The sequence below is a fragment of the Aethalodelphis obliquidens genome, unplaced genomic scaffold (assembly GCF_003676395.1).
Source record: "Aethalodelphis obliquidens isolate GAN/ISIS:26980383/991018 unplaced genomic scaffold, ASM367639v1 scaffold20, whole genome shotgun sequence".
Classification (NCBI taxonomy): domain Eukaryota; kingdom Metazoa; phylum Chordata; class Mammalia; order Artiodactyla; family Delphinidae; genus Aethalodelphis; species Aethalodelphis obliquidens.
In genome coordinates this window covers 18577480-18595235 of record NW_020837964.1, presented here as the reverse complement: position 1 = coordinate 18595235, position 17756 = coordinate 18577480, and the positions used below count along the sequence as shown (strand labels likewise).

Genomic DNA, 17756 nt, shown 5'->3' with positions numbered 1-17756 from the left:
CCCTGAGACCTTGGTGGTGTAAAACTCGTGGCAAGGTAGCAACCACAGGCTAGAACCAAACCCAGGACTTGGGCTGATGCCCTGTTAGGGGTTTTAGGATTGGTGAGGGCACCACAGCTTTGCCTGACCTGCACAGCCCCCTTCCCTCCTGCACTATGGATGGAAGCCAAGGACTTCCTCAGACCCCCACTGGTTGCCTGGCTACACTGGGCACTGGGCTGGATGATGTGCTGTTTGAAAGGACAGCATACTCAGGAGATTTCAATGGGGCTGATTTCTTGGCTGCTGTGTATTTGGGGGGTGGAGTTTGGGGAGAGAGGTAGAAACCTGCTGCCTCTTAAACCACCCTGTATAAAATCTGCAATACAGCTTTTCCATGTATCTGTGCCTGAAATGTCTGCAATAAAGAGGTGTTTGTAAACTATGGTTCCTTTCTTTTTGCCTGAGGGTGCCAGGTCATGCAGGGGGATGCTGGGAGACGTTAGGGAACAATGTGATGTTTGTGGTGGGACCATCTCCTCTGCCCTTGCAATTCCGGGGTCCGTGACTTCACGGGTCCCCTCAGGTCTTGGGTTACACTGACCCACTTCCCAAAGGGGAAACCGAGGCTCCTACCAATTTAGCTTGCTCCTGGGGCATCTGAGGGATTCAGCTTGGGCAACCAAATTGACCCGGTCCTAGGCCCACCATGAGCCCATGCTTTGAGAGTGGACATGGACCAGGCGGGATATCCTGAGGCAAGTAGGGCGCTTTGGGCGGTCCAGTAGGTGGACATTTGCTCTGCCTCAGCCTCAAGGAACTCCCCAGACCCTACTAGCGCAGGGGCAGGACCGCGGTAGGGGCGGGCTCCGGGAGGGGCGAAGCGTCCGACCCCCAGCCCGGAACCTTTCTTCTCCGCTCTGCTCAGGTTCCGGGAGCCGAGTCCGGGGCGGGCCGGAAGTGGAGGCGGTTGGTGGGGTTGGCGGGGCTCAGGGACGCGGCGCGGGTGGCGGTTTGCGAGCTTTGGGTGGACCGAGTGTAGTGACTGGTCCCACTGTCTGGTGCTGGCGGGGTAGTGTTCAGCTGGACGGTGCGCGGCGGCGGCGAACGAACGCGGCGCGGACCCGGGCGCCCGCAGCTGGGCCCATGGCCTCCTCCTGTGCGAGCATCGACATCGAGGACGCCACGCAGCACCTGCGGGACATCCTCAAGCTGGACCGGCCCGCGGGGGGTGAGCCGGAACGGTGGGGGTGGGTCCTTGGTGAGCGGGCAGAAGGGCGGTGCGGGCCTCGGCCACCCTCATGGCCCTCGGGTCACTCAGGACCGGCTCTGCATCCTCCCGGCTGGTGAGGGCAGACGAGGGTCGGAGCGGCAAATCCCTGAGCGTGCTTGCTGAAGGGCGCAGACCCCTGGGTGCAATCCTGCCCCATCCCGGAGCCGGGCCGTTCTGCCTCGTCCTTCAGCGTCTCGGCTGAAGGTGAGGCACCTTCTCTGAATTCGCAGAGCCCACCAGGTGTCCTGGCCGCAACGTCTCTAGTCTTCCTGGGACTGGCCCGGGTTCCCTACCCTTTTGCCATAGTTCAGAGGCCTAGTCTGGGCTCTGTATGCGGAGTTCTGGATCTAGACCTAGGCGCTGTAATGAAGAGCCGCTGATCTCCCTATGCAACTTGCCCTTCCTTCTGGAATACAGACTCTAGGCATGCGATTCTGAAACTGATTTTCAGGAGGACGGTGACCACCCCCAATTCCGTGTCCTCTTTGGGTTTAAGGCAAATCACAGACTGCACAGTCCTGATTGGATCTACAAACATCTGCAAGCCCTAGTTTACGTCCATTCGTTTAAACTTTTCTTGGGTTTGCAGTGGTACCTCAGCTGCTCCTGCCCTCAGTGAGCTCCTAGGACACAGAGCTAACAAGGTGTAATATAATGCTCTTCTCATTGAAAGAGAGAAGTGTTTGGCACTGTGATGGGGATAGGGTGGGTGGGGTGGGGGCTGGAGAATGCCTGAGAACAGATCTGAGAGAAGAGCAATTTTTAGGCTAGGTCTTGTAATATGGAGAGGGGCTTGGGTGTCAGGAAAGACATTCTGCAAAGAGGAAATAGCATATGTGAAAGTACCAAAGTTTCATGGCAGGTTCAGGGACCGGTGAAATGTTGTAGTGGTTGAGAGACTGGCTGGTAATGGAGGTGTGGATGTGCAGTGGCCAGAGCTGAGAATTGGTGTTTCCTCAGACCCTGTTCTGAAACCTGCTGGAAGGCCCAAACTGGTTCCCTTTGGAAGCAGGCACTGGTGCTCACTCCTGGGTTTAGCTAACCTCTAATCTCTGAGAAAATCTATCTGCTGCCTGGAACCACCAAACCCTTTTCCCCAGGCCTGGAGTGTGTGCTCCTTGAACTCATGGGCTTGGCCTGGCCCTCTCATGCTTATTAGCTGCTAGCAAACTAGTCTTCACAAAGGTTTGGTAGAGCCTGGCATGGGTAATGTGTAGCTTGTTTGTTTGTCCTCATGGTAGCCTGCCTGGAAAGGAGAGTGGTCAGCTTACCCCTGAGCAGCTAAGGTGGCTGTGATGCAAGTGAGGTGGTCCTCTTAACTCTTTGCTTACTGACTGGTACTTGATTCCCCTGTTTGCCAAGTAGCCCTTGCTTGTCTCCTCTCACTGGAGGACCATGTGAGACCCCAGGCAGTTTTGTGACTAGAAACTTGTCATATTCCTTGAATATGAGGCCTTACTCTCCTTGCTACCTGGGAGTTTTGGAGTAGTGTCTGAACCTATGAGGGTGCTTGAAACAGCCAATGGTAAACAACTGAAAGGCTGTCTTTCCTGATTATACACCCTACCCCATAATTTCTCTACTCTTTGTCCAACTCCTTCATGTCCATTCCTCCAGGGTGGCTTCTTCTGAGCCATTTCCGTGTCAGGCAGTCTCCTTCCTTTCTTACTTCCACATCTTATCATGTTTTTCCATGCCTTAGAAGCCCACCCTCTCTTCTCCAACCCCTCCACTACTTTGATGTAGGCCCTGGTATCTCTCACCTGGATTCTCAACTATCCTGCATGCTACTTTAGAGCAGTCAGTCCTCTGGCCATAGCAGATCATGTCACTTTCCTATTTAAAACTTCTGTGGCTCTCATTACCACAGGGAAAATCTAAGCACCCTAGCCTCATACCCGAGACCTCTGCAGCCTTGTTTTCCCTCCATCCTTCCCATGTTTGTGTGTTCTAGCCACGCTGGCTCTGATGGCACCTCCTCTGTAAAGTCTGTCCTGACCCTTCCCATGTCCTCCTTCAAGTACACAGAGTCCCTCTGTACTGACCCAGGCCTGAGTATTAATTGGACTCAGAGCATTCTTATACCCTTCCCTCAGGTAGAAGAGCTTCATGCTCATCCTTGGTCCTAGCATGCATTAGGTTCACCATCAGTGTTTATGGAATAAAGGTTGAACAAAGGGCCCTCCTCGCCACTGACGAGCCTTGTTGAGTGTTCCTAGAGCACCTCATGGTTCTTGAGTGAAGCTCTGCAGGAGGAGAGGCCAGTGGGCAGGTGGAATAACTTCATCAGAGTGGCCCTTTCTGTCTCTAGGTCCCAGTGCAGAGAGCCAGCGACCATCTAATGCCTACAATGGAGATCTCAATGGGCTCCTGGTCCCAGACCCCCTCTGCTCAAGTGATGGTACTTCAACAAACAAGCCTGGTCTCCGAGCCATGCCTCCTATTAACCTGCAGGAAAAGCAGGTCATGTGAGTGTCTGGGAGATGGCAGTGGTGGTGATGGGGTCTTTGAGGCATTTGTGAACTAAAGGCATAAGGTGAGGGGAGAGGGTCTAGCAGCCTCTGCTGCTTCCCCACTAGATGACCTGGGGTGGAACACTTAACCTGAGTTTGCACTAGGATGAGGGGCAACGACAAGCTCAAGGGCTTGGCCTGGATCTGAAGTTTGGGCACCTGGTTTAGCATGGAAGTAGGGCCATTCCCAAGGAGGGAGGTGAGCAAGGGAAGCTGTAGGTTTGGGGACCAGTGAACCAGGCAGAGTTGGGCATCTGGGACTTTACACTTTCACCAGAGTGTCTGTATCTTCTCCCCCCAACCCTGCCCATCGAGACTTTGGGTGGACAAGAGTCACGCTATGCACCCCTCCCCCCAGCTGCCTCTTAGGAGACGACAGTTCCACCTGCATCGGAATTTTGGCCAAGGAGGTGGAGATTGTGGCCAGCAGTGACTCTAGCATCTCGAGCAAGGCACGGGGGAGCAACAAGGTGGGCACCAGGATGTCATGGCATGTATAATGGATGGGGCACACTTAGGCTGTCCCTCCCCCATTCCATGCTGCCAGTACCTATGGGGACTATCCTGACAGACAGGTAGTGTATCCCAGTCTCAGGAAGCCAGGGTTGGCTGCCAAGTCTCTGTGGGAATCTGGCCCCAAGAATTGTGAATGGGTGGCTGGGCCTGCGCATATGGCCTCTACTGTCCCCAGGCATGCTGGGGGCTACCTCAGCTCCAGGAAAGCTGCCCCAGCCCTCGATTTCTATGACCTTCCTCACTCTTGATTCTCAGGTGAAAATCCAGCCCGTCGCCAAGTATGACTGGGAGCAGAAATACTACTATGGCAACCTGATTGCTGTGTCCAACTCTTTCTTGGCCTATGCTATTCGGGGTGAGTAGGCACAGTACAGAGGAGGGAGGTGTTCTGCTAGTAGCCCCAGAGATGCAGCTCTACTGTCCAGTCACTCAGCCCACTCAGACCGTAGAGGTATAATGGAAGGCTTGTCTGTGCTGGCCCCAGCTCTGCCAGGCCTTCTGGAGCCGAGTGAGAAAACAGAGATTGAGACTGGTAGTGGCAGAGAGGCAGGCAAGGGCAGGGCTTCTCTGCTGCTGCCTGGGCCTAGATACTTATTCATGGCCTACCGCTCTCCTGATTCTAGCTGCCAACAACGGCTCAGCGATGGTACGGGTGATCAGTGTCAGCACTTCAGAGAGGACCCTGCTCAAAGGCTTCACAGGCAGTGTGGCTGATCTGGCCTTTGCACACCTCAATTCCCCACAGCTGGCCTGCCTGGATGAGGCAGGCAACCTGTTTGTGTGGCGCTTGGCCCTGGTTAATGGCAAAATTCAGTATCCTTTCCCAGGGTGGGATGGGGGACTGAAGAAAAGTGGGCGGAGCTGGGTCTGCCAGACGTACATCATTATCCACCTGCCTAGCCCTTAACACCCTGCTCAGAGAAGAGATCTTGGTCCATATCCGACAGCCAGAGGGCACTCCACTGAATCACTTCCGCAGGATCATCTGGTGCCCCTTCATCCCCGAAGAGAGTGAGGACTGCTGTGAGGAGGGCAGCCCAACGGTGGCCCTGTTGCATGAGGACCGGGTGAGGGGGCTGGGCCTGGGGGGAAAGGAGGGGACCAAGTAGCAATGGTGTGGTCATGGGCTGAACGCTCACCTCCCTGTACCTGCTAGGCTGAGGTGTGGGACCTGGACATGCTCCGCTCCAACCACAGCACCTGGCCCGTGGATGTCAGCCAGATCAAGCAGGGCTTCATCGTGGTAAAAGGCCACAGCACAGTAAGCCTGCAACTGACTGCCTTTGCTGCCCTCCTCTCCCCACCCCTTTATGTCCCTCATCTATTCCCTGTTCTCACAGCTGCCCACATAGCTTTCTAGCACTCTGCCATGGGTACTCGGAGCACAGAGGGACCCGTCTCCTGTGGCGCTCACACCTAACCATGCACCCTATGGAGCTGGTTTTCTCTACAGTACCCCGCCCCCATTCATTGTCTTTCATACAAACACGCAGATACGCTTTGGGTCAGCCTAGCTCACTGCCATCCTCACCTGAGGAGGACTTGCTCCCACCTCTAGTCAGGTGGCAAAGCAAGGCTTTTTGGGTTCTTCCCAGTGCCTAAGTGAAGGGGCCCTCTCACCTGATGGGACTGTCCTGGCTACCGCAAGTCATGATGGCTTCGTCAAGTTCTGGCAGATTTACATTGAGGGGCAGGATGAGCCAAGGTAAGGTGGAGCCTGAGGGCCTGGGCTCTCCCAGGTAGGAGATCAGATCACCCACTCAGGCCACTCATATACCTGCCTGCAGGTGTTTGCACGAGTGGAAGCCTCACGATGGGAGGCCCCTCTCCTGCCTCCTGTTCTGTGACAACCACAAGAAACAGGATCCTGAGTGAGTGAGTGGGCAGGCAAGAGGGTGGTGGGCTGGACTTTGGGCTCCCAGCAGGGGCCCAGCCAGCCACTCAGTGCCTTGTTGCTTTGCAGGGTCCCCTTCTGGAGGTTCCTTATTACTGGTGCTGACCAGAATCGGGAGCTGAAGATGTGGTGCACGGTGTCCTGGACCTGCCTGCAGACCATTCGGTAAGCAGGGGCTGTGGGGCTGGGCAGGGGCAGGGTTGGGTTCCTTCCACCCTCTCAGTCTCATTCATCCTGCCTCGTGGCCACCCCCTCCAGCTTCTCCCCAGATATCTTCAGCTCAGTGAGTGTGCCCCCAAGCCTCAAGGTTTGCCTGGACCTTTCAGCAGAATACCTGATTCTCAGCGATGTGCAACGGAAGGTGGGCTGCAGTGGGGACGCTCTGGGCAGAGCTGATATCATCAGGGAGGACAAGGGTGTGTGTGGCACATCCACATCTTCCCAGCCCCTGAGCTCAGCTGTGAACTCGCTACCTGTGCAGGTCCTCTACGTGATGGAACTGCTGCAGAACCAGGAGGAGGGCCGTGCCTGCTTCAGCTCCATCTCTGAGTTCCTGCTCACCCACCCTGTGCTGAGCTTCGGTATCCAGGTTGTGAGTCGCTGCCGGCTGCGGCACACTGAGGTGCTGCCAGCCGAGGAGGAGAATGACAGCCTAGGGGCTGGTGAGCTGCTCAGGGTCAGGGATGTGTGTTGGGATGTAGGGGAGTGCTGAGGCTCAGAGGGCCAGGGGCTTAGTCGTCCACATTGTCCTTGCAGATGGGACCCACGGAGCTGGTGCCATGGAGTCTGCAGCTGGTGTGCTCATCAAGCTCTTTTGTGTGCACACTAAGTGAGTGTGCTGGGGAGGCCCGCCTGTGCCCTGTCTGTGCCCCTCCCTACCCTGCTGACTCTGACTCTCATATTCTCCCCCTGCTCTCCCTGCAGGGCATTGCAAGATGTACAGATCCGCTTCCAGCCACAGCTGAACCCTGACGTGGTGGTCCCGCTCCCTACACACCCTGCCCATGAGGACTTTGGTGAGTTGGGGGTGACAGGAAAGCAGGTTCTGACTGGAGTCTGAGATCTGACTCAAGTGGCAGCTTTTCCCACAGCATTTGGAGAGTCTCGACCAGAACTGGCTTCTGAGGGCCTGGGATCGGCCACTCACGGCTCCCAGTCTGACCTCCGACGCATCGTGGAGCTGCCTGCACCTGCCGACTTCCTCAGTCTGAGCAGTGAGACCAAGCCCAAGCTGATGACACCTGACGCCTTCATGACACCTAGCACCTCCCTGCAGCAGGTATGCTGCGGGCAGAGTGTGGGGCACAGGGAGGGAGGCCCTGGGAGTGCCCCCCACAGCCACAGCCCTCGTTCTCCACATCTCCCCAGATCGCTGCATCTCCCAGTAGCAGCAGCAGCAGCAGCAGCAGTTCCTCTCTTACGGCGGTGTCTGCCATGAGCAGTACTTCGGCCGTGGACCCCTCCTTGCCCAGGTGAAATGAGGGTCAAAGTTAGGGCGTGTCAGGGGCTGGTGCCAGGTGATGCCAGGCTCTGGCTGCTTACACTTCATCCTTCCTGCCAGCAGGCCACCTGAGGAGCTGACCTTGAGCCCCAAGCTACAGCTGGATGGCGGTCTGACAATAAGCAGCAGTAGCAGCCTGCAGGCAAGCCCACGTAGCCTCCTGCCTGGCCTGCTCCCAAGTCCGGCCGACAAATTGCCTCCCAAAGGGCCTGGGCAGGTGCGTATGTGGGTGTGTGTGAAGTGCAGTATAGAAGGTATATGGGAGTGGGAAGCCTGGCGGCAGTCTCCTCCCACAGCACCCTGTCTTCTGGTCCTGCTCTTCCTCAGGTGGTCCATGTTTCCCCTGAGGGTATCTCAGCCCCCGGTGTCCTTGGAGGGCAGATCCTCAGCCTTTCCATCCCCACCTCCTCTCCTCCTGGGCTGTGGCCATTTTTGACCTTCCTCCCCCTTCCCTGTTGTCCCATCTCTCATCACTACACACACCAGTGCTTCGTCTCTGTACTCCTTTTACTCCTACTTCCCACCACCTAAGTTCCCACCTTTGGCCTACCTCAGGTGCCTACTGCTGCCTCTACACTATCCCTGGAGCTGCAGGAAGTGGAGCCCCTGGGGCTACCCCAGGCGTCCCCCAGCCGTACCCGCTCCCCCGATGTTATCTCCTCGGCTTCCACTGCCCTGTCCCAGGATATCCCTGAGATCGCATCTGAGGCGCTGTCCCGTGGCTTTGGCTCCTCCGCTCCGGAGGGCCTGGAGCCAGACAGTATGGCCTCAGCTGCTTCAGCACTACACCTGCTGTCTCCACGGCCCCGGCCGGGACCCGAGCTTGGCCCCCAGCTTAGCCTGGATGGAGGCCCTGGGGATGGGGATCGGCATAGTACCCCTTCCCTCCTGGAGGCAGCCTTGACCCAGGAGGCCACGGCCCCTGACAGTCAGGTCTGGCCTACGGCACCAGACATTACTCGTGAGACCTGCAGCAGCCTGGCAGAGAGGTGAGGAGCTTAGGAGTGGGAAATGTGCTGATGGTAGGGGCTTCAGATAGAGTCATCCACTGCTGAGTTGGCCTGTCCCCCCAGCCCCCGGAATGGCCTCCAGGAAAAGCACAAGAGCCTGGCCTTTCACCGACCACCTTATCACCTGCTACAGCAACACGACAGTCAGGACGCCAGTGCCGAGCAAAGGTAGGCACCACCCCGCACCGTTCCTCTCACAGGGAGGGCCAACAAGTGGGTAGGTGCCTATTTCTCTCCCTGCCCTTCCCACAGCGACCATGATGATGAGGTGGCCAGCCTGGCCTCTGCTGCAGGGGGTTTTGGCACCAAAGTTCCCACTCCACGTCTTCCTGCCAAGGACTGGAAGACCAAAGGATCCCCTCGGGCCTCACCCAAGCTCAAGCGAAAGGGCAAAAAGGATGACGGGTAGGACGGGTCCTGGGGCCAGGGGGAGGGGTGGTCTTCAGTCTGCCTGCTTGACATGGCCTGAGGTGCTTCTCCTCTGTGGCAGGGATTCGTCCATGGGATCCCGGCTCACAGAGCACCAGGTGAGCGAGCAAACACCCTTTCTGCTTCTGGGACTCCTGCCTGTGGGGGTGGGGTAGGGTCCAAGCCTTCCCCTGGTCTGGTGTGTGGGGTTGGGCGGGGCGGGCTTCATGTGACTGTTGGTGTTCCTGGCAGGTGGCAGAGGCCCCTGAGGACTGGCCAGCACTAATTTGGCAACAGCAGAGAGAGCTGGCGCAGCTTCGACACAGCCAAGAAGAGCTGCTACAGCGTCTGTGCACCCAACTTGAAGGCCTGCAGAGCACCGTCACGGGCCACGTAGAACGTGCCCTAGAGTCACGGCACGAGCAGGAGCGTATCCTTGTGGGCAGTGGCACAGCATGGGGCGGCAGCAGCATTCTTGGCCCAGGAAGGGATATGGGACCTGCTGCAGCCCTGTTCCTTAGCTACAATGCAGAGCGGCGACTGGAGCGGGCACTGGCCGAGGGACAGCAGCGTGGTGGGCAGCTGCAGGAGCAGCTGACGCAACAGCTGTCCCAAGCGCTATCTTCAGCTGTGGCTGGGCGGCTGGAGCGCAGCATACGGGATGAGATCAAGAAGACGGTTCCTCCATGTGAGTTTTGCATGGAGACTTCTGGGTGGGCCAGATGGGAGTGGGGCCCCCTACCTGTCAAGCTTCTTCTCATGGCTCTACCTTTCCCTCCTCACCCTGTCCCAGGTGTGTCTAGGAGTCTGGAGCCCGTGGCAGGCCAACTGAGCAACTCAGTGGCCACCAAGCTCACAGCCGTGGAGGGTAGCATGAAAGAGAATATCTCCAAGCTGCTGAAGTCCAAGGTGCTATGGGACCCAAGGTGAGGGAGGTTGGTGGTTGGTGGGCTTGGGCTCAGCTTTCAACTCAGGCCCCTTCTTCCACCCCAGAACTTAACAGATGCCATTGCCCGAGCAGCCGCAGACACGTTACAGGGGCCAATGCAGGCCGCCTACCGTGAAGCCTTCCAGAGCGTGGTACTGCCCGCCTTTGAGAAGAGCTGCCAGGCCATGTTCCAGCAGATCAATGATAGCTTCCGACTGGGCACGCAGGAATGTGAGTAGGGTCATATGCCCCAAGAAGGGAAGGGCTATCGTCTTCTCCCTACCATCCCTCTCATGGCCCCCATGGTCACTTCTCAGACTTGCAGCAGCTGGAGAGCCACATGAAGAGCCGAAAGGCACGAGAACAGGAGGCGCGGGAGCCCATGCTGGCCCAGCTGCGGGGCCTGGTCAGCACGCTGCAGGGAGCCACGGAGCAGATGGCGGCTACCGTGTCCAGCAGTGTTCGGGCTGAGGTGCAGCACCAGCTGCACGTGGCTGTGGGCAGGTGTGTGGGCAGGGCACTGAGCAAGGTGGTGTGTTTGGAAAGGGCCAGACCCAACTGCCTGTCAGCCTCATCTCCCTCACTTGCCTTTGCAGCCTGCAAGAGGCAATTTTAGCACAGGTGCAGCGCATTGTTAAGGGTGAGGTGAGTGTGGCACTCAAGGAGCAGCAGGCTGCCGTCACCTCTAGCATCATGCAGGCCATGCGCTCAGCTGCTGGCACACCTGTCCCTACCACCCACCTCGACTGCCAAGCCCAGCAAGCCCATATCCTGCAGCTGCTGCAGCAGGGCCACCTCAACCAGGCCTTCCAGCAGGTAAGCCGGGCACTAAGCCCAGATAGAGTCAGGAGTCTCCTGACAAGGCTCACACATCATACATTCCACTCTACCCATCATGCTTTGGGTGGTCTGGCCTCAGCAGACTCTTTTTGGTTCTCTTTGGCCTCCAGGGCATTTCCCTTGCTCTTCCCTCTGTCTGGACCCTGGATCCCTTTCTTCCTACCTCAGTCTACCTTGTTTCAGAACCACCCTTCTCAGGAAAACTTTCCTGATTCCCTAGAGTAACAACACAGCCCTACAGTGCTCTCTCTGGGCCCCAAAGCATCCCCCTCAGGATGCCCTACTCTGGTCATCCTCTCCCAGGCCACATAGCCAGAAAAGCAGGCATTCCATCCTGACATTAGCTATAAACTCTGTTCTCTACTCAGGCCCTGACAGCTGCCGACCTGAACCTGGTGCTGTACGTATGTGAAACTGTAGACCCAGGCCAGGTGTTTGGGCAGCCACCTTGCCCCCTCTCCCAGCCTGTACTCCTTTCACTCATCCAGCAACTGGCCTCTGAGCTTGGCACTCGAACTGACCTCAAGCTCAGGTGAGTGGGCATAGTCAGGGACTAGGGCTGTGGTGAAGGGCGGGGAGCAGTTCAAAGCAGCGACTCCCACTCCTGCCTGACTCCCCTCCTTAATTTTCTTCACCAATCCCCTCTGTCCCCACCTATCTCAGGCTTTGAGGCCTCCATTATCAGCGTCTGGGCCTCATTGCCACCAGGGGGCACTCCTCTCTGCTGGAGGTCACCTGTAGCCTGTCCTTTTCCTAAACCCCCAGCTACCTGGAAGAGGCTGTGATGCACCTGGACCACAGTGACCCCATCACTCGGGACCACATGGGCTCCGTCATGGCCCAGGTGCGCCAGAAGCTCTTCCAGTTCCTGCAGGCGGAGCCACACAACTCACTTGGCAAAGCGGCCCGGCGTCTCAGCCTCATGCTGCACGGCCTTATGACCCCCAGCCTCCCTTAGCTCAGCCTGCCTTGCCCAGGATGGGGTGGCACTGAAGGTCAGCAGACAGGCCTAGGCCAAAGCAGGGTCATGTCTGCCCTTTACCTGCTCAGGCTCCCACCTCTGGCGTGTTTGATGGGGATAGCACTGGCTATGATCTATAGGTTGTGGTAGCCAGCAGGTTTAGGCTGGGCCCAGGGTGGGTATTGTGCCTTCTTGGGTTCTGCCATGCCTGGAGCATGACCCCTGAGATTATGACACCACTTTAGTTGAATTTTCCATGTTCCTTTTTACCACCAGTTTTGTTCTTTTTGTTTTTGAAAAACATTGAGAAATTCAATTAAATGCTTTTGGAATAAAATGGAGTATGTGTATGCTTTTCTTTGGCATGACTTTGATAACTGCCCTTTGTTACCTGCCCCCTCTCCTGGAGCTCTGTCTAGGCCAACCCACCCCAGGGCCCTGGACACCCACCCTCATCTGCCCAACTGCCTTTCCAGATCTCCGCTCTCCATCTCTGAGGCAAGGCAAGGGCCCTGGGATCAGCTCAGCACCACCCCGAGCTCCTGGGTTCTCCTCTCTGGAGTCCCTCCCTTCTTTGCCTATCTGAACTGGGGGGCGGGGCTGCTGGCTGGTTTGAGCTCCACCCTCAGCCCCCATCCAATCACAGTTCCTCCTTCTGGGGGCTGGGCCGAAGGGCTGCACTCCAAGCTGCCAGCTCTGGCACTAGGCTCCCAGCCCAGGGAAGATGTGCTGCCGCTTCTGTCACCGCTGGCAACCGCCCTGTGCACTGGGGCTGTTGCTGCTGCTGCTGCCGCCCCTTGGTGAGTGCCGGCGTGCTGGACCCAACCCAGTCCACACACCCCCTCCCCAGGCTGGGTGTAGGTTGTGTGGGAGCTGAGGCACAGCCCTCCTGAGCGCTGAGAGTCAGGGTGGAGAGGAGGTGAGGGCTCCAGGGAGGGATTGTGTGCCAGTGGCTTCAGGATGTAAAGTGAGGGTGGGAACTGAACCCTAGTTTCGGAGGGAAGAACCCCCAAATTCCACAGTCCCCATCCTGATAAGGGGAGACTTGACCTCTTGCGGGACTCCCAGACCAACCGTGGGATCTCTGAGGTCCTCTCTTAGGGTCGAACCTGGATCCCAACCCCCTCTATTCTGCCCTACCCGTCAGAAAACACCTGTCTCTGGGGAGGGGATGGAAAGGCCAAACAAAGATTGTCTAGGCTGCAGAGAAACTGGAAGTTGCCAGGGGACCTGCCTCCTTTCACCATGTACATACTCTCATTTGGACCATTCTCACCTGACCTGGGACCCAGCAGCTCGGAAGAAGAGCCAACTCCTGGGACGAGGCTTCTCCTTCCCCCATCCCCACCTATACTGTCCAGGTCTGCCTAGAAGGGGGCAGAGGCAGGTGGTCCCCAGATGTGCCCCTTAGTTCCCTGGGGCACCCCTTTCACGCTGAGTCACGTCCCCAGAATGCTCCCTGGTAAACAAGCCCCTGGGGTTTGGCGGCGAGGGGCGGGGATGGTGAGGGCACGCCACCTCATCCTATCAACTATTCTCCACCCCCACCCCCAGTCCTTGTATCTCCCCTGGCAGCAACTACAGCGGTCCCAGGCCGCTGTGACACCATATACCAGGGCTTTGCCGAGTGTCTCATCCGCTTGGGGGACGGCATGGGCCGCGGAGGTGAGCTGGAGAGCGTCTGCAGGTACGGGCAGGCGTGAGGGCAGCAGCCCAACCCCACACCCTTGGGGTCTGAACCTCTTCCCTCCCATTCCAAAGCCCCCTGCCCCACCTGATTACCCTAACCCCACACCCTTGACAGGTCTTGGAATGATTTCCACACCTGTGCCTCGCGAGTCCTGTTGGGCTGCCCTGAGGAGGCCGCCGCCGTGTGGGAGTCACTACAGCAAGAAGCTCGCCGGGCCCCACACCCAGATAATTTGCACACTCTGTGCGGCACCCCTGTACGCCTTCAGGAGCACGGGGCGGGCCCAGAGACCAACCAGGAGACGCTGCGGGCGACAGCGCCAGCACCCACTCGGGTCCCCGAGCCCCCTCTGCTGGCGGCTGCTTTGGCACTCGCCTGCCTCCTGGGTCCTCTGGCCTAGCCGGTCTGGCCGGGTAGCAGCGTGTCCCCCCCCCCCCCCCCCCTGCCCCCCCCACCCGCCCTGTCTCGAAAGCGCTCGGCTTTCATTAAATGTATTTATATTTGTACCAAGCTCCTTCCTTTCTTTCCACTGTGGCCCACCTGGCTGGGGTGGAGGCCTCAAGAAGCTGATCCCCAGGACGAGATGGGCGGGCTGAAGACCACCATAGGGGACTCAGTCTTTCTCTTCACAAACACTCATTTCCCAGGGGCAGTGCAGAGCTTTCCATTGCCAGCAGGTTCCAAGACTTCTGGTGGTGACCCAAGATGTGTGGGAATGCACATATTTCTCTGTTCTCCTGGGCTGGGAGAACTCCTAGCCCTACCTGCCCCTCCTGTCCTGGCCCCTAGGGGCCATGTGAGGTGATAGAGTGTCCGCACCCCCACCCTCAGCCAGTCCACCCCCCTCCCCAGGTTCTTTCCAGTTTCCAGGCTCCTGTCCATCTCACCTCCTCTTCCCTCTGCTGAACTACCACCTTAGCCTTCAAGACACAGTTCAGATTAAGTACCCTTTCCTCTCCTTCTCTGGGGTCCTGATTAATCTAAGGGGAGCCTGTTCCAGAAGATGGGGAGCCCCCATTGGAGTCTACATTCAAGTACCTGAGGTGACCTGGAGCTGCAGAAATTGGGGTCACGATGAGGGTTCCTCTGGCCTTACGCTCTCCACAAGCTTGTTCTTTGAGAAGAGGTGTGCAGCGTGAGGTCAGAACAATCCCGGAAGGCTTTCTGGAAGCACAGAGGAGCCCCAGTTCATCATGGTGGAGAAGAAGAGCAAGAATCAGAACGGGCAGAATCCTGAGGGAAGGAGGAGGCCTCAGAGAGGGTGAGACCCTCTATTGATCAGTCATCTACTGTCCCTGCCAGGACCCTCTTCCAAGCCATCACCCCACGACTTGTGTGGGCACTGCCATGGCCTCCTCACTGGCTTCTACTCTCACTCCCTCCACTTTATTCTCCATTTTCTAAATTGAAAAACTGATCCTGATATTAAACTCCTTTTCATTGTCTATAAGGCCCTATGTAAGCCAGCTATGTTTATATATAGGACATTTTATTCAGTCTACTCCTTCAACTCCCCCTCTATAGTAGCACAGAGGAGTGATCTACCTACTCAGTCCTTGGGTTAAGGGGAGGTTTCAGAGAAGGACCATGATAGAGGGTGATAGGAGGTAAGGATACAAGACTTACAAATGGTGGAGGAGAACTGGGGCTGAGTTGGAGAGGACTTTACAAGAGGGGCCCAGGCAATCAGCTGGGAGGGGAGGAGTGGTGGGAGTCCAGAACTTGGCAGGCCAGGTTTGCACTAAAGCCCATGCTGGGAGGTTGTTGGCCCTAGGACAGAATCAGGCCTGATAGGACGCTTGACTAGGCTCCAGGGTGACAGGTGCCTCCAGAGACCTCCACCCTACTTTATCATGTAGGAGCCCTACTTCAGCAACGCTTCCCAAACACCCTCCCATTCCAGTTAGCTAAGATGCCTCAGTTAACTCACTCTCTGCCCTGTCTTTTCTCCTGTACTTCATTCACCTGTATTTTTATCCCCACTTCTCTCTCTCTCATCCATTCCTTACCCATCTCACATCACCTGAAGGAGAAGGTTCAGGAAAAAAACCCTCCCAGATCCACCCCCTTTGACCACCAGTATCTTCCAGAAGGAAAGGCCAGCCTTTTATTCTTTGTACATCTATTCTCTGTGCTCAGAATAACCTTCCTCATTTCCTCCTGGTGAACTCCTACTTCTTGTTCAGTATCACCTACCGCCTCCCTAATCCTGACTCCAAGCTGAATCAGAAGCCTCCTTCAGGTCCACAGAGCTCCTGGGCTTTCTTCTGTCTCTGTACGGATAACACTGGTTCACTGGCTTCTTACTGTCTGGGTCTAGGTCAGAATTCCCCACTCTGGATTCCCCAAGTGTCCTCTTTGTGTCTCTAGCACCCAGCCTAAGGCTGGGTATAAAGAGTGTACTTGTGGGAGTGCGTGAAATGAAAAACAGAATTGCTAAATCCTGCATAGGAAGTGTTACAGTCAGCAAAAGCTTGGACTGAGAATGACTTCAGTATGGAGGATGTGTCTTCTTGGGGCAGCCCTCTTAACCTGAGCATACTATTTGGAGGGATGGTGCTGGGGCTCCAAACCCCAAAAGTCTTTCTAGAACCACTCTTACTCTTGGTGGGTGGCCAGGAGCAGGCCGCTTCCAGGAGCAGGGGCTCGATTGTGTTGGCCAGCCATCAAAGGGATTACCATCCTCCTGCTGTGACCTACTTTCCCCTGGTTTTTGCCCCCTAAGTCCCTGCTCTTCCCTGGAATTGAGTGACCTGGAGTGTGTGCAGGGGGGTGGGGTTGGGGACAGAATCTGCTCTCTGGCCAGGGGCTTAAGAGCTTTGTGTGTTTTATCCCAGAGCTGCAGGAAAGGGGTGGGCAGAGAGCCAAGTGGGCTGAGCCCTAGACACAGCTGCCCAGGCTAGAGCATCATGATAATGGTGCTTCTCATGTTTGCAGCTCTGCAGACATGGAACAGCTTATTGTTCAGGGGAGAATCTGGGGGTTGGATATCCTGAGCCCAGTCCCCTCTGCATCAATATACCTCTTCATCTCAGGGCCCCCGTGTTCTTCACCAGAGCCCAGGCCAGCACCTTCCATAGCAAGGGCTCAATAAACATTTATTGAATTAATTTGCTGAATGTCTGTAAAATAGAGGTGTTGTGTGGATTTCTAAGCCCCATCAACCCTGGAATTCTATATTATTTTCAACCCTCACAATAACTGTGAGGTCAAGACTATGATCCCCATTATACAGATAAGAAACATGAAGCTTAAGGAGGGGAAGATGTCTTGCTTAAGTTCAGTTCACACAACTGTGGAAGTGTCAGAGCTGGGATATGATCCCAAGTTTGATTGGCCCCTAAGTTCATTCCCTTAAGCATCACACTAGACATATGGAAATAATTTTTTAAGTTTTCTTTTTCCTTTTTATTTATTTTATTTTTGGCTGAGTGGCCTGTGGGATTTTAGTTCCCTGACCAGGGATTGAACCCACGCCCCCTTGCAGCGGAAGCATGAAGTCTTAACCACTGGACCACCAGAGAAGTCCCTAAAGGTTTCTTTTTTAATAAAATCTTTTATGAAGCCCTACTACATAAAACAGACTGTGATATTTTATTGGTGTTAATATATGTTTAGGTTTAAAGTATACCATTAGCTTATACAGTTAAAGACAATTCCATGTATGAAGTAAGGGCTCAATAAAGATTTTAAGAAATGAACAGACTGCAGTGAGGAAGATGTATGGAGATTACAATCCCATCATCACTCAAAAGTAGTTGTGGCCAGGGGGGTTAAGGTGATGGACTAGAAATCCATTGGGGTTTCCCTGCGCAGGTTCAAATCCTGCCAAACTATGCCACCTTTCCCTTATGGTGATCCCTATTGAGTCACAGCCAGTTGGGGAAGAATGCTGTTGCCTTAAAGAAAGAAACTGGGTTGTTCTCCAGCCCTGCTCTTTATGGTTGCTCAGTGAAAGACTCCACCAAGCACGTGGATTGCGCCCCAATAGTAAATATAAAGTAAGTAATAAAAATATTATTAAAGAAGGAAAAAAAATCCCCTTATTGAGACACTTATTTCCCCCCCATCTCCACCCCGAATCTGGGTTGATTGTAAAGTTAAGTGAGATAATTCTGACCCTATAGCGGAATTGTTAATGGTAACAATTTTTCTTTAATCTACTTGTTTTGCAGCCTCAGGATATACTAAATTTAGTAACAATAAAAACAACAATAATTAAACTGTTACTCTGAAGTTGGCC

General features: G+C 55.7%; 2 protein-coding genes across 8 annotated transcripts; both read left to right on the top strand.

Moving 5' to 3' along the window:
- The first annotated feature begins 946 nt into the window (after positions 1 to 946).
- EDC4 (enhancer of mRNA decapping 4) lies at positions 947 to 12160 on the top strand. Of its 5 annotated transcripts, none has more exons than XM_027119541.1 (29): positions 947 to 1210; positions 3564 to 3720; positions 4124 to 4235; positions 4537 to 4636; positions 4905 to 5094; positions 5201 to 5348; positions 5438 to 5542; positions 5877 to 5986; positions 6069 to 6152; positions 6245 to 6340; positions 6434 to 6536; positions 6657 to 6837; positions 6932 to 7004; positions 7100 to 7191; positions 7267 to 7454; positions 7544 to 7647; positions 7740 to 7893; positions 8232 to 8665; positions 8750 to 8854; positions 8939 to 9091; positions 9177 to 9213; positions 9347 to 9524; positions 9627 to 9782; positions 9888 to 10003; positions 10088 to 10253; positions 10340 to 10526; positions 10619 to 10838; positions 11231 to 11394; positions 11628 to 12160. In XM_027119541.1, exons 1-29 carry the CDS (start codon positions 1126 to 1128, stop codon positions 11818 to 11820), a joined length of 4191 nt encoding a protein of 1396 aa, XP_026975342.1. In that variant the 5' UTR covers positions 947 to 1125; the 3' UTR covers positions 11821 to 12160. The 5 variants fall into 5 exon arrangements, with proteins under 5 accessions (XP_026975342.1, XP_026975339.1, XP_026975338.1 ...); XM_027119538.1 differs by having other exon boundaries at positions 7737 to 7893; XM_027119537.1 differs by having other exon boundaries at positions 7255 to 7454.
- Positions 12161 to 12275: 115 nt separating this feature from the next.
- NRN1L (neuritin 1 like) lies at positions 12276 to 16977 on the top strand. 3 transcript variants are annotated; one of them, XM_027119566.1, is made up of 4 exons: positions 12532 to 12623; positions 12971 to 13285; positions 13378 to 13510; positions 13628 to 16977. In XM_027119566.1, the coding sequence occupies exons 2-4, from the start codon at positions 13222 to 13224 to the stop codon at positions 13911 to 13913; spliced, it is 483 nt and encodes a 160-aa protein (XP_026975367.1). In that variant the 5' UTR covers positions 12532 to 12623; positions 12971 to 13221; the 3' UTR covers positions 13914 to 16977. The 3 variants fall into 3 exon arrangements, with proteins under 3 accessions (XP_026975365.1, XP_026975366.1, XP_026975367.1); XM_027119564.1 differs by lacking the exon at positions 12971 to 13285 and having other exon boundaries at positions 12276 to 12623; XM_027119565.1 differs by having other exon boundaries at positions 12276 to 13285.
- Positions 16978 to 17756: the final 779 nt, after the last annotated feature.